A 12,549-nucleotide genomic window follows, 5' to 3' on the forward strand; every position below is an offset into this window, starting at 1 on the left:
AAGTTGGGAAAGTATCAGAATGTTTTTTAGTTCATGCCAGTCGAGATGCTGTAGGTTCAGACAGTGGTGAGTTCTAAATGGGTTCCCAGTGGCAAACCTGGCAGTATTATTATAGGAGTTAGCTAGTTTAGAGAGATTATTGCCCCTTTCTGGCCTTGGCAGACAGTTTCCATTCCTGTGGCCTCTTCTAGTACATCTTCCATGGAAACTGGATCAATATCCAGATCTTTTGTCTCACCCAACTAACTCCCACAGAGCAGAAGGCCATGAAATTTAACTGCTTGGTTCCTCTAATTTTAATGGTAGCTAGAGATACCAGGCTTTTTCCCTCTGGGGTTCAGATATTATCAGCCTCTGAAAAACATGCCACCACTAAGGTGTACCTTACCAAATGGAAAAGATTTTCATTTAGGCTTTATCTAAAGGTCTAGACCCCTTTTGGGCACCTGTTCCCTCCATTTTACAGTTTTTATTAGAACTTTTTCCACAGTGGATCTAGCTACTCAACTGTCAAGGTACAGCTGGCAGCTATCTCTAGTTTTCGCATAGGGCAGAACAACTCTTCTATTGCCTTATTGAAGATTTGTAAAGGTTTTAAAAGGAAAATTCCTTCTTCGGTCCCCATTCACAGATTCTGCTCCTCCTTGAGACATAACTCAGCCACCATTTCAGCCAGCGGCTACAGTGGACTTGAAGTTTCCATTTTGGAAAACAATATGGTGACTGTCACTTCAGCTTAGCGTGTATTAGAGATGCAAGCACTTTCTTGTAGACCTCCCTACCTGTTTTTGTAAGGATAGGGTTTCACTGAGAACTAATGATTCTTTCCTATCTAAGGTGGCATCCAAAGCTAATCCAAATCAGGGTGTAAATCTACCAGTCATTTTTCCTCAATTTTCTAATAAAGGTCGATACATGCTTCATTTGCTGGATGTCCATCACCAACTCAGGTTCTGTCTCCATCGAGCTAAGCCTTTCAGGAAGTCTGATTAACTTTTTTGTCATTCTCCAAGCAAAACTTGGGCAAAATGGTTGTTAACATTACTTTGTCTAAATGGTTATCAGATTCTCTTACCTTTGTGTACAATAAAAAGGGGTTATACCCTTACAATCTAAGCCCAAAGGTCATTGCACAAGGGCTGTGGCCATATTTACTGCCATTGTAGCAAACTTCATATTGATGATATCTGTGCAGCTGCTACTTGGTCAACAATTCATACTTTTATGGCACATTATAAGCTGGATGAACAATCCAGATCTCGCTTATCTTTTGGCTCCACCATTCTTAGGGGTGGGTGTCCTTCCTTGATACCACCCGGGACTGTATGCTTGGGAATCTGTCCTATAGATGAATCAGATGAAAACAGGCAACAGTGGATACGAAAGTTTATGTACCTTCCAAAACGATAGAGCCATGTTTCCTGATTTTTGTCTGGTTTAACATCCCTCCCGCCTGCCCCTGACAAAATTGTCATTAATTAGACTCTGAAGACCAGTCGGTCTTGGAATTCTCTGTCAGTAAGCAGTCACCTCTGTCAGTGTTCTGTTGCCATGTCATGACCTGCTTCATGTCATTTAGAAGCTAGGAAGAATAGAACTCCCCTTTTTTTCATTGAGTAGGGTTTTTGTTGACATTTTCATATACGTCAGGGTGCAAAACTCGACCTGAGTAGTAGGGTCGAGACCAGGGAATTACAGATAGAGGAGGAGTCAGAGCACTGGAACTGAAAAGCTTCAAGATCAGTGCTGAGGTTGGATCCAGTTAGATTCGACAACCTACAGTTGAACTGGATGAAAATAAAACAACATGAATCTGTTATTATGGTAAGTATGCAACTGGTTTCTCTTCGGTGGCTACCTATTTAAGTTGTGCTGAATTTGAAGGTTAAAAAACAACTTCTTTTAAACCTGTTTGATATTAACCTATTTTCTTCTCCCCCCTTTCCAGTCATACAGTTCGTCAGACAAGACTCCAGCCTCGACGACCAGACTTTCTTATACAGTCATTACAGAGAGAAGGCCTCTTGCATGATACTGACAACAGGTACATCATTTGCATAATTTTATTCATTTATTTATTTATTTATTTAACATTTGTTTACTGGGATGGTCCAACTGGACAACAGTGTTCAATTTCAGCGGAGGCCCAAGGAGAAAAGCTCCAGCAAAGTACATTTTTACTAATATATGTCTAGTGCAACAAAGAAAAAGTTTACTATACAGCTTATATGTATCTACTTACGGTCTAGCAGAGATCAGTAAAGCAATTTATATATGTAGGAGATTAATCAGCAAAAATATATAGATAAAAGATGAGATTACACACAAAGTATGAATACAGTACAGCATGTCTTAGATTTTCTTAAGTCTCTACAGTACATTTAGTAAGTCATCTGACAGAATATAGTTTACAAGTACGAGGAAGACAAGGAGATACAGGTAAGTGAGAAGGAGGTTAAAGGAGTTATAAAGTGTAGTTTGAAGTTATATCTGAGTGAGTGAAAGTTGTCCAGGGTTAGTACATGAGCAGAGCAAGGTAGATGTTAGGTGATCTTTTAGTAGTTTCTTAAACTTGGTGGTGCCGGAGGTGGATCTAATATCGATGGATAGGGAGCTCCAGACTTTGCCTATACTGTTTGAGCATAGTGAGTCACCAGCATTATTACTACTTTTAGTGATGTTTACTATGTTTTTGTTACTGGAGCATATGGTCCGGTTATTGGAATAGTGAGTAAGTAGGCCTTTGAGAGTGGGTGTTTTTTCAGTTTGGTTAAGTATTTGGTGGGACATGGAGAAAATGGTCCAAAATTAGTAGGCTGGGGAATTCTAGCCATGAGAGTTCTTTGAGAGCATGACAGTGATGGGATCTGTAGCTAGCATCTGTAGTGAACTTTGCTATTTTATTATAGCAGCTATCTAGTTTGTTTATGTAAGTTTTCTTGAGGTTAGTAAGGAAGGGAGACACATATATGAGTGTGGAGATAAGGTGGGTTCTGGCAATGGAGATGTTGGATTCGTCTTTGAGGAAATGTTTGTTCCTGTATGAGCTACCTATTTTTGTGGACTTTTTTGATTGATTTATGTGGAGATCAAAGTTTATGCTTTGCTCTATTACTACTCCTGGGAGTTTGATGTGGGAGACTGGGGTAATGATGGTATTTGCTGTTGTGATTTTGAATAGCGAAGAGGGGTCTGGGGATCTTGTATGGTGAAACAATATGAATTTTGTTTTGTTGGGATTGACTATCAAATGGGCATTAGTTAGCCAGGATTCTACTTTAGAGAAGGTTTGTTGTGTTATTTCCTGAAGATGGTGGAGTGTTGGGGCTGCACAAATTAAGGTAGAGTCATCAGTGTATTGTATTAACATGGCTTCATTAGTGGCAGTATGTAGGCTATTAGTGAATAATATGAAGCTAAGAGGGCCAAGAGTGGATCCTTGTGGGACCCCTAAGGTGACTGACAGCAGGGGGGAGCGGGATTTACACACATTTGACTGCTAGTTGCCTCCCAGTGAGATAACTCTCGAACCAGGTGAGCGTGGAGTGTCTGGTTTTAAATTTTGATAGTGTGTTTAACAGTCTGGAGTGTGAGACTGTGTCATATGCTTTTGAGAGGTCCAGAAAGATAGATGATACCAGGTTACCTTCATTTCTGAGAATGTTGACAGAGTTAGTGAAACTTAGAAGGGCAGTGGTTGTACTGTGGTGTGGGCAGAATCCTTGTTGAGTTTTGGATAGTAGATTGTTAGTGAGGAGATAGTGGAGGAAATGAGTATGGATGCATTTTTCCAGAATTTTTGATAGTAGAGAGAGGATAGCAATTGGATGGTAGTTGGAAAGCTCTATAGAGCTGCTGCCTTTATGTAGGGGAATGATGTGGGCTATTTTCCAGATAGTTGGGACCTTGTTCAGTGATGGAGCAGTTTATAAGGATGGAGACAGTGTACGTGATGGCTTCTGCAGCAATTTTGAGATAATATGTGATAGGTTGTCTGCAGCTAGGGTTGGTTGTTTGAATTTTTGAGGTATTTTTTTTATGGTGGCAGTAAGAAAATAGGTTGTATAGAGACATTATTTTGTGTTGGAGAAAGAGGAGTGGGCAGAGGAGTGGCTAGTGTTTGTTAGTTTGAGCGAGTGGCTGTTGTGAGCGTGTTTTTGGACTCTAGCGAGTGGCTGTTGTGAACTCCTTTTTTCGTTCTATTTGTTAGTTTGACTATAGAATTGGTGAAAAATTTGTTAAACTGTGTGGGTATGTCATCCATGGTGTTATCAGTGTTTGGGAAGGGGATAGTGATTTGACCAGGCTGAAGGAGTTTCTTGATTGCCGACCAGAACTTTTGTGGGTTTCCTTGGTGTTCTAGTTCTATTTTAGCATAATATTCTTTTTTCTCTTGTCTTATATGTTTTTTGCCAGAATTTCTTAGTTCTAGGTATTTCTGACAATTGGTTAGTGATTTGTTATGGTGCCAATTGTTCCAGGCTTTGTCTGTTGCTTTTAGTAGAGCTCATTTCTTTGGTTAGCCATGGGGTGTAGTCAGGTTTTATCCTAATTTTTCTAGGTGGGGCAAGCTTATTTAGGATGCTAAGGAAGGTGGAGTTAAATAACTCCACTGATTTGTCTTATGGGAGGTATTTGAGAGGTGCCCATCTGCAGCTTTTAAGTGCATATATGTACTCCTGAGGATTGAAAAAAATTTTTTTGCATAAGTTAGGCATTTATTTACTGGGGATATGATATGCACTATTTCCTCTGGCTTTTGGCTGGTGCTATAGACACTGGGTCCTGGAAAAGACTATACACTTTTACAGTCAGGCAAGGGTACTAGCAGATAGTGTACCCACCTCCGGTGTCAGAAAATCAGGAGAAGCTTAGTGTACCAGCATTCATAAGTTATGGGTTTATTTAATGTTTTTTTATTGATTAAGCTGAGTGATCCTTGTGGACTTTTTCAGCTGCTGTGACTCCCTAAAACTTGTTACAAAGGGTACAGTAGATTGCAGGAACACGGGTAATGCCTCACAGTTAGTACGATGCATTATAAAACAGAACAAGATCTTTGAGCTAAGCAACATAAATGTGTGTACTGTTGGCGAAAGAAAGAGCAGTTAGTGGGAAACCAGTATAGTGTGCAATAACAGTGGTGACGGTAACGGTGCATTTGTGTGAGAATATCCCTTACAAAACCTGTTCGGCAAATATGCAGGTTGGCATGAGTTAGAATAATAAAGGCATATGAATGAGTTAGTCAGATGTTACGCAGAAGATTGGTTAGGAGCTTCACAGGAATAACATTGAAGAGGGTAATGAGATATCAGGGGAGGATATCATAGGAATAATGTTGAAATGAATACTGAGTCAGTGAGGATGCATGAGGTAGCAAAAGTAAGGTGACATGGGTAGAGGAAAGATATACAGATGTGGTACTTTGGCACAGTTAATCTTGCTACAACTAAAATTAAGCTGTGAAATAAATGTAGGAGTAGTGTTCCTTTTGCCTTCTGTTTTTAACACCTTTATTAAATCTTCACATTTTAAACGATTTCATACGTACGCATACATAGTAACGTTTTTCATTATTTCCATGCATTATACATGTTTTCTTTCTAATAATTATCATTCACATCAACATTATGTAAATTGCTCAACTCCTCCTTCCTTAAAACATCATTCATCATCCTCCTGAATACTATTCTGCACATATTGCTCCCACAAATTCCATTTATTTTTATATAATTTGCTCTTTCCCTTTTCTGAAGATTCCATCTCCAGTTTATGTCCTTTACAGCATTCAGTACTTCAGTTACAGCTTGTTTAGATTTTCAGTTCTGTTTTCTTTTAATTCTGGGGTTTTTTTGGCAGCCAGTAATATTAAACATAGTAGGAACTTACTGTGTCAGAGAAATTCAGATCCTATAACTCAGATCGGAAGAATAATTGCCTTAGTTAGAACCATTTGCTCTTCCCACCATTTTGCCTTAGAACCATTTTAGCAAAGTACTCTAGGGAATTTTTAAAATCTGCCAACTCTTTACAGTACCAGAAAACCATATTCCCAAATATCTGTCTTCCCCATCACACCTCCAGTATTTGTCTGAGAAAATGTTTGTGAATTCTGCTTGGGGTATAAAATACTGATGCAAACATTTCCAAGAAAAAATCCTGAACATTCTAGAATTTGGTGCGTACTTGTGAGCCGTACTGATGTCCTCCCAATGCATTTCCTTTCTCTCTTTCCAAACTTTTCTAATTTTCTCTGTTTATTATAGTTACTGTGTAATATTTTATATGCCATGCTAATTATCTTTTTTTTTTGTAAACAACTTCTGATCCAGTGTTGTTTTTTCCTTTTGGCTTAAACCTGTGGGTTATCAGATACAAGTCAGATCCAAAGCCAGCCTTTTGCAGAGACTTCAACCCAGGAGCTCCACCTCCTCTACCCATAAATACACTGATGTTCTGTAGTCCTATCTCGCCTTCATTCTTACATTTGGGATCGGAGCCGAACCTCGGCTCCGACTCAGCCATTCTCTAGCTCAAAAACTTCTGGTTGGCTCGTGGCTAGGAGGTATCCCATCATGCACCACTAACATATCACAGATCTTGTTTGCCGCTCGTTGAGCTCAGACGTGCTTCTTCTTGGCCGTGGCTAAGTGAAAACTTTAAATACGTTTTTTCAAGCTATTTGTTCACTAAAAATTATTATATTATATAGTTTAGTGTGTTATTGCATTACTTGTCTGTCTTAGACATTTTACTGCAGTTTACTGTGTGTACTGTTTGTGCTTTGATTGGCCGTTCTTCCGTTGGCCTTTCTTGTATCCCTGCATCACTTCGCATTTGCTGTTTGTTCTTATTCCTATTTCCTTTCACCTTGGGCTAGGCCCGTTTAAGTTTGAGGACCTAGTCCTTGGTTCTGTTGTTTGTCTCTCCCTGGGCTAGGCCTGTTTAAGTTAGAGGACCTAGTCCTCGGGTTATCTCTTCTCGTCTTAGGGCTAAGCCCGTTTAAGTTAGAGGACCTAGTCATCTGTCTGCCTGTTTGTCTTTCCTGTTGCCTGACTATCTGTTTGAAAGTAGTTATTGTGCATTGTTATCTTACTTGTTTATTGCACTATGTCTAAAGATACTAAAGATCACAAGCCTTTGGACTTCAAAAAATGTACAAAATGTGCCCAGAAAATGTCCATAACGGATGGGCACAATGTGTACTGTTTGGGGGCTGTTCACCTCCATGAGTCTTGCTTGTTTTGTCATGCCTTCAGTCCCCGTGTTCTTCAGGAGAGGAAGAACAAACTTATTTTGAAAGGACTATTGAAGCATTCTTTTGAGGAGGAGTTGGCTTCTTCATCCACCAGCTCTAAATCTCCTTCCTCCAAGAAAGACAAAGCCAAATCTACAAAAAGGCGGTTTCCCACTCATTCTGTGTCATCCGAGTCGCCAGACAACATTGGAAAAAAAATTACTACATCCTCGCCGGCTCCACTGGTCTCGGTGCCGACAGAGGTTCTTATGGTGGATCCATCAGTTTCAGCTTCAGGAGTTTCGGAGCCGATAACGGAGACTGTGTCTCGGAGCCAGTCAGCTGAACTCCTACCAGTCTCCTCGACTCTTAGGTCGCCTATCTTCCAGCGATCTAGATCCCCACTCTATCTTCCAGGTCCTCTAGGAGCCTTTCTGATGAGGACGTCGAGAGAGTGGTGCACAGACTGCTTCAGACTTCAGAGCTGGCAAATTTACTTTCGGCTCCATCCCAGTCGGCTCCAGAGCCTAATGTGCCCTTACACCCTGTCGATATTCCTCCTCCGCGTCACTCTGGGCCTTCAGAGCCAGAGATGTCGGTTCCTTGGGTTGTGGAAAGGTTGGTTCCAGCTACCTCAGTTGGTTTCTCAGTTTCAGTATCTGCTTTGACCCTTTTGGTGCCATCTGTGGGGTCTAGGGTTCTCAGTTCTCCGGTCGGGCCTGAGGGGGACGCTTCAAATCGAACCTCTTCGGTTTCGAGCCTACCTCTCTGTGCTTTGGCATGGATAAGCTTGGACCCCACATCTGCCTCGGAACCCATCTACTCGGCGCCGAGGACTGCCTCTGCATCTTTGGAGCAGGGGGCATCTTCAGGGCCGGGAGGATCGGCCTTCAAGGTGATGAGGAGTGTGCTGTCCAGGTCTTCAATTTCAACTTGAGGTACCAACACTCTTCCCCCTAAAGCGCCAACTTCAGTCTCAGCTCCCTCTCTCTCCCAACACAGCAGAGACTCGCAGCCTCCATGAGTGGTCCCCAGTCTTCCGAGGTCTCCCTAGAATGCCCTTCTGAGGAGCCACCTAGGAAGAAAACTTGTAAGAGGAAACATGTTGACTCCCCTGATGAGTCCATTACATCAGACACTGACCTCAAGGAGTCAGAATGGTCCCCCAAGTCGTCCTCTGATGATATCTCATTAGCAGATATCCTTGAGATCCTGAAACAGAGAGGCGGCTGGCCCACCACATCCCCTTCTGAGGAGTCAGTGTACCTGAAGGCTTTCGGGTCTCAACCCTCCGCCTCTTGGGTGTCTCCACCCTTTGACGAGCTACTGGATCTAGTGAGTCGAAAGGTGTGGGAATCTCTTGATTCTGTGGAACCAGTTCCTAGAAGACCAAATAAATTTTTGTCAGCACCCCAGGACAAGGCCTTTCTTACTAAGGGCGTTCCAGTAGATGCCATGGTGGTGGCAGCAGCCACCAAAAAGGAACTTGCCGAAACTTCCTCCACTGTCCATCCACCGAACAAGGATCCTCGAACGATGGATAGGTACAGGAAGAGTGTCTTTTCTTCAGCGGCTTTTCTCATTTCACAAGGTTCCAGAGAGATCTCCTAAAAGAACTGGGAGAGACTCTGCAAGGTAACGTATCTGAAGCAGTATCTGAGAAGGTTAACGCACAGATGTCTACCTTACATTCTATTGTAAACTCCTCCATGAGGCTGATATCTTACACAGCTGATGGAGCGAGTATGGCAGCGGGTTCAGGAATATCTCTTAGAAGACACTCCTGGATGCGCTTGTGTAACTTTGCAGAGGCCTTTAAGTCTACATTTACCAACGCTCCCTTTGATGGAACCTCATTGTTTGGAACCGAGGTAAAGGACACACTCACCAGGTGCAAACAGGAAGAAAAAACCCAGTCTGCTGTGGGAGTCCGTTTTTCCGTTCCTTCTAGACCCTATCCTAAAGGGCAGAAGGGCGGTAAAAAGTGGTTCAAGAAGTCGCAGAGGTTTTTTTTCAGGACGCACAAGGTGATTCCATCTCCAGAGGCAGAGGAGGAGGAAGTAATGGTAGATGCCACCCTAGAGGCAGGGGAGGCCCGCAGAACCAGGGAGACTGCGATTCCTTTTGTGGTCGCCCCTATCAGCGCACCTGAAAGGAGGCCCAACTGCACATCTCTGGAGCCAGTCAGAGGTCGTATATCTTTATACCCAGAAGCCTGGCACGATATCACTCAAGACAAGTTGGTATTAAAGATAATTACCAGAGGTTACCATATTCCCTTCTCTTCTCCACCCCCTCGGATCAGACGAATCCCAGATGTTCCACCCAGTCACAGGGATTCAGCAACTCTAGAAATCCAAAAGTTGCTTGTAAAGAGAGTCATCCATCCCATCCCCGCAGACCAAGTAGGATTAGGGACTTATTCCAGATTCTTTTTGGTGCCAAAAAGAACAGGGGACTTGAGACCCATTTTGGATCTCAGCAAATTGAACGAATCTGTACAGAAGTCCAAGTTCCGAATGGTCACCTTACAGTCGATACTCCCGTTGTTAGGGAAAGACGTATTGATGTGCTCCATAAACCTCCAAGATGCATACTACCATATCAAGATGGATAGGGCATCAAGGAGTCACGGAGTCACTTACGCTTCCGGCTGGGGGCCAGTCATTATCAGTTTCACGCCCTGCCCTTTGGTCTCACCACAGCCCCCAGGGTGTTCACCAAATGCATGGCAGTGGTTACGGCTCACTTGAGACGTCGGGGATTCCAAGTGTTTCCGTACCTGGATGACTGGCTCCTGACTGCCACCACCAGGCATCTACTGTTACAGGCCAGGGACGCTACCATTTCAGCTTGCTTGCAGTTAGGGATTACAGTAAATTGGCAAAAATCTGCATTATTGCCCTCTCAGCATGTGAATTTTATTGACGCCGAAATAAACGCCATCTCAATGAGGGCTTACCTTCCCGTGGAAAGAATTCAGAACCTCAGGGAAAAAGTTTTGAGCTTACTTCCTCTAAGGAAAGGAAAAGCAAAGATGGTGCTCAAGTTGTTAGGGACGATGGCCTCTAAAATAACATTAGTCCCATTGGCCAGACTGCACATGAGGGTTCTGCAGTGGTTACTTTTTGCCCAATGGTCACTGCAGTATCTACCCCTTCTCATCCCATCCAGATAACAGATTTGTGCAAACAGGATCTTCGCTGGTGGACCCAGACCAGCAATCTAAATACAGGCAGACTGTTTGTCGTCCCACCCCCGTTGCCACTGTGACCACAGATGCCTCCCAGATAGGGTGGGGGGGCATTATCTAGGGAGAACAGTCCAGGGCACGTAGCAGAAACACAAGGCTCATTTGCATATCATTGTCTTGGAGATGAGAGCAGTGCTTCTGGCATTGCAAACACTTCACAGCTTTCTCCCTCTAGGGACGATTACGATCCACTTGGACAATATGTCGATGGTGTGGTGCATAAACAAACAAGGAGGGACCAAATCTTATCCCCTTTGCAGAGAAGCCCTTCGAGTGTAGGAGTGGGCAGTGTCTTCCCAACGCTTTCTGGTTGCAAAGCACATTCCGGGGAAATCCAACGTGATAGCCGACAGGCTGAGCAGGGATATTCTGATGCCTCATGAGTGGTCTCTGAACACATGCATTGCGGAACAAATTTTTCGCAAATGGGGTCAGCCTTGCTGCGATCTGTTTGCCACCCCTCTCAATGCCAAATGCAGCAGCTACTTCATCCTAATTCCCCCGGAAGGGGAGATACCCAGAGATGCACTCATTCACGAATGGCCCTCGGGACATCTCTATGCCTTTCCACCATTCCCCGTGATATCGAAGGTTATTCAGAAAGCAATATCCTTAGGAAGCAATATTATCCTAATTGCTCCTTACTTGCCTCGACAGATTTGGGTCCCCTTTCTCAGACCTCATCTAATGGACGAACTGTGGACTCTGTACCCAGTTCCAGATTTGCTGACGCACATGTCAGGAGTGTTCCATCACTCTCTCCACACCCTCAATTTGACAGCATGGCAGCTCCAATTCCATCCCTAGTCAGGCTTCATGACTTTTTCTCCAGAGGTGTTACACATTCTGACATCCTCTCACAAACCTTCTCCCAGAAAGATTTATACCAGTAAATGGAAAAGATTCTCCTTTTGGGCCCATGAGAGAAACCTTGATCCTTATATAGCTCCCATTTCTGATATTTTAGAGTTCCTTACTCAATTGTTCCATCAAGGTTCAGCAGCTGCCACTATTAAAGTTCAACTGGCAGCTATTTGTACCTTTCATTTGGCTAATGACCCTAACGTTATGGCTCATAGACTGTGTAGAGCTTTCCTTAAAGGGGCCACCTTGTTAAGACTCCCAGTCATGGATCCGGTGGCACCATGGGATTTGAACTTTGTACTTCAAGCCCTTTCGAACCTTCAGCAACTTATGACCTTAAGTTCTTATCATGGAAAACTATATTTTTAGTGGTTATCACATCTGCAAGGAGGGTCTCTGAACTGTAAGCTCTTTCCATTAAGCCCGCTTATTTGGTGTTTCACAGAGATAGGGTCTCCTTACGGACAAACCCTTCCTTTATTCCTAAGGTCTCTTCTCAGGCCAATATTAATCAGTCCATTGAATTACCTGTTTTCTTCCCTAATTTTTCTAACAAGGCAGAGTACAAATTTCACCAACTGGACGTACATAGACAATTGCGTTTTTATCTTGACAGAACTAAGAATTTCAGAAGGTCGGATCAACTGTTTGTTTTCTTTTCAGATACAACAAAGGGCCTTCCAGTTTCTAAAGTCACATTGTCTCACTGGATTTCCAGCTGCATTTCCTTTGTCTATACATCCAGTGGCAAAGATCTTCCCTTCAAGGTGAAAGCTCATTCTACCAGGTCTGTGTCTACCTCGGCAGTTTTTCAAGCTAAAATTCCAATAGATAATATCTGTGCAGCAGCAACATGGGCTTCACCTCATACATTCATTACTCACTACAAATTGAACATGGCTTCCAGGAACAGGTCTTCCTTTGGTTCCACAGTACTCAGGAGCATTTTCCAATGAGCCACCCAAGATGAAGGTGCTGGGGACGCTGTCCCAAGTGTAAGAATGAAGGCAAGAGAGGACTACAGAACATAAAGAAGTTATGTACTTACTATAACGTTCGATGTTTGTAGTCCATCTCGCCCTTCATTCTTACAAACCCTCCCTCCTGCCCCCTCCTTGAGGACCTGGGGGTAGAGTGACTACTGCCTTATTGTTATGTTGGGTCCTTTCAACATGGTTTGTTCTTTGTCTCT

The 12,549-nt window shown here is 43.1% G+C and overlaps 1 protein-coding gene across 1 annotated transcript in view; it reads left to right on the forward strand.

Annotated features, from left to right (window-relative positions):
* SFI1 (SFI1 centrin binding protein) overlaps positions 1-12,549 on the forward strand; it is a 945,294-nt gene that overhangs the window by 533,010 nt on the left and 399,735 nt on the right. Inside the window, exon 9 of the mRNA XM_044068851.1 lies at positions 1,949-2,044. Coding sequence (XP_043924786.1) covers positions 1,949-2,044 — 96 coding nt within the window. The remainder of the gene's footprint in view (positions 1-1,948; positions 2,045-12,549) is intronic.

The sequence above is a fragment of the Protopterus annectens genome, chromosome 4.part0 (genome assembly GCF_019279795.1).
Source record: "Protopterus annectens isolate FY-2018-M chromosome 4.part0, PAN1.0, whole genome shotgun sequence".
Classification (NCBI taxonomy): domain Eukaryota; kingdom Metazoa; phylum Chordata; order Ceratodontiformes; family Protopteridae; genus Protopterus; species Protopterus annectens.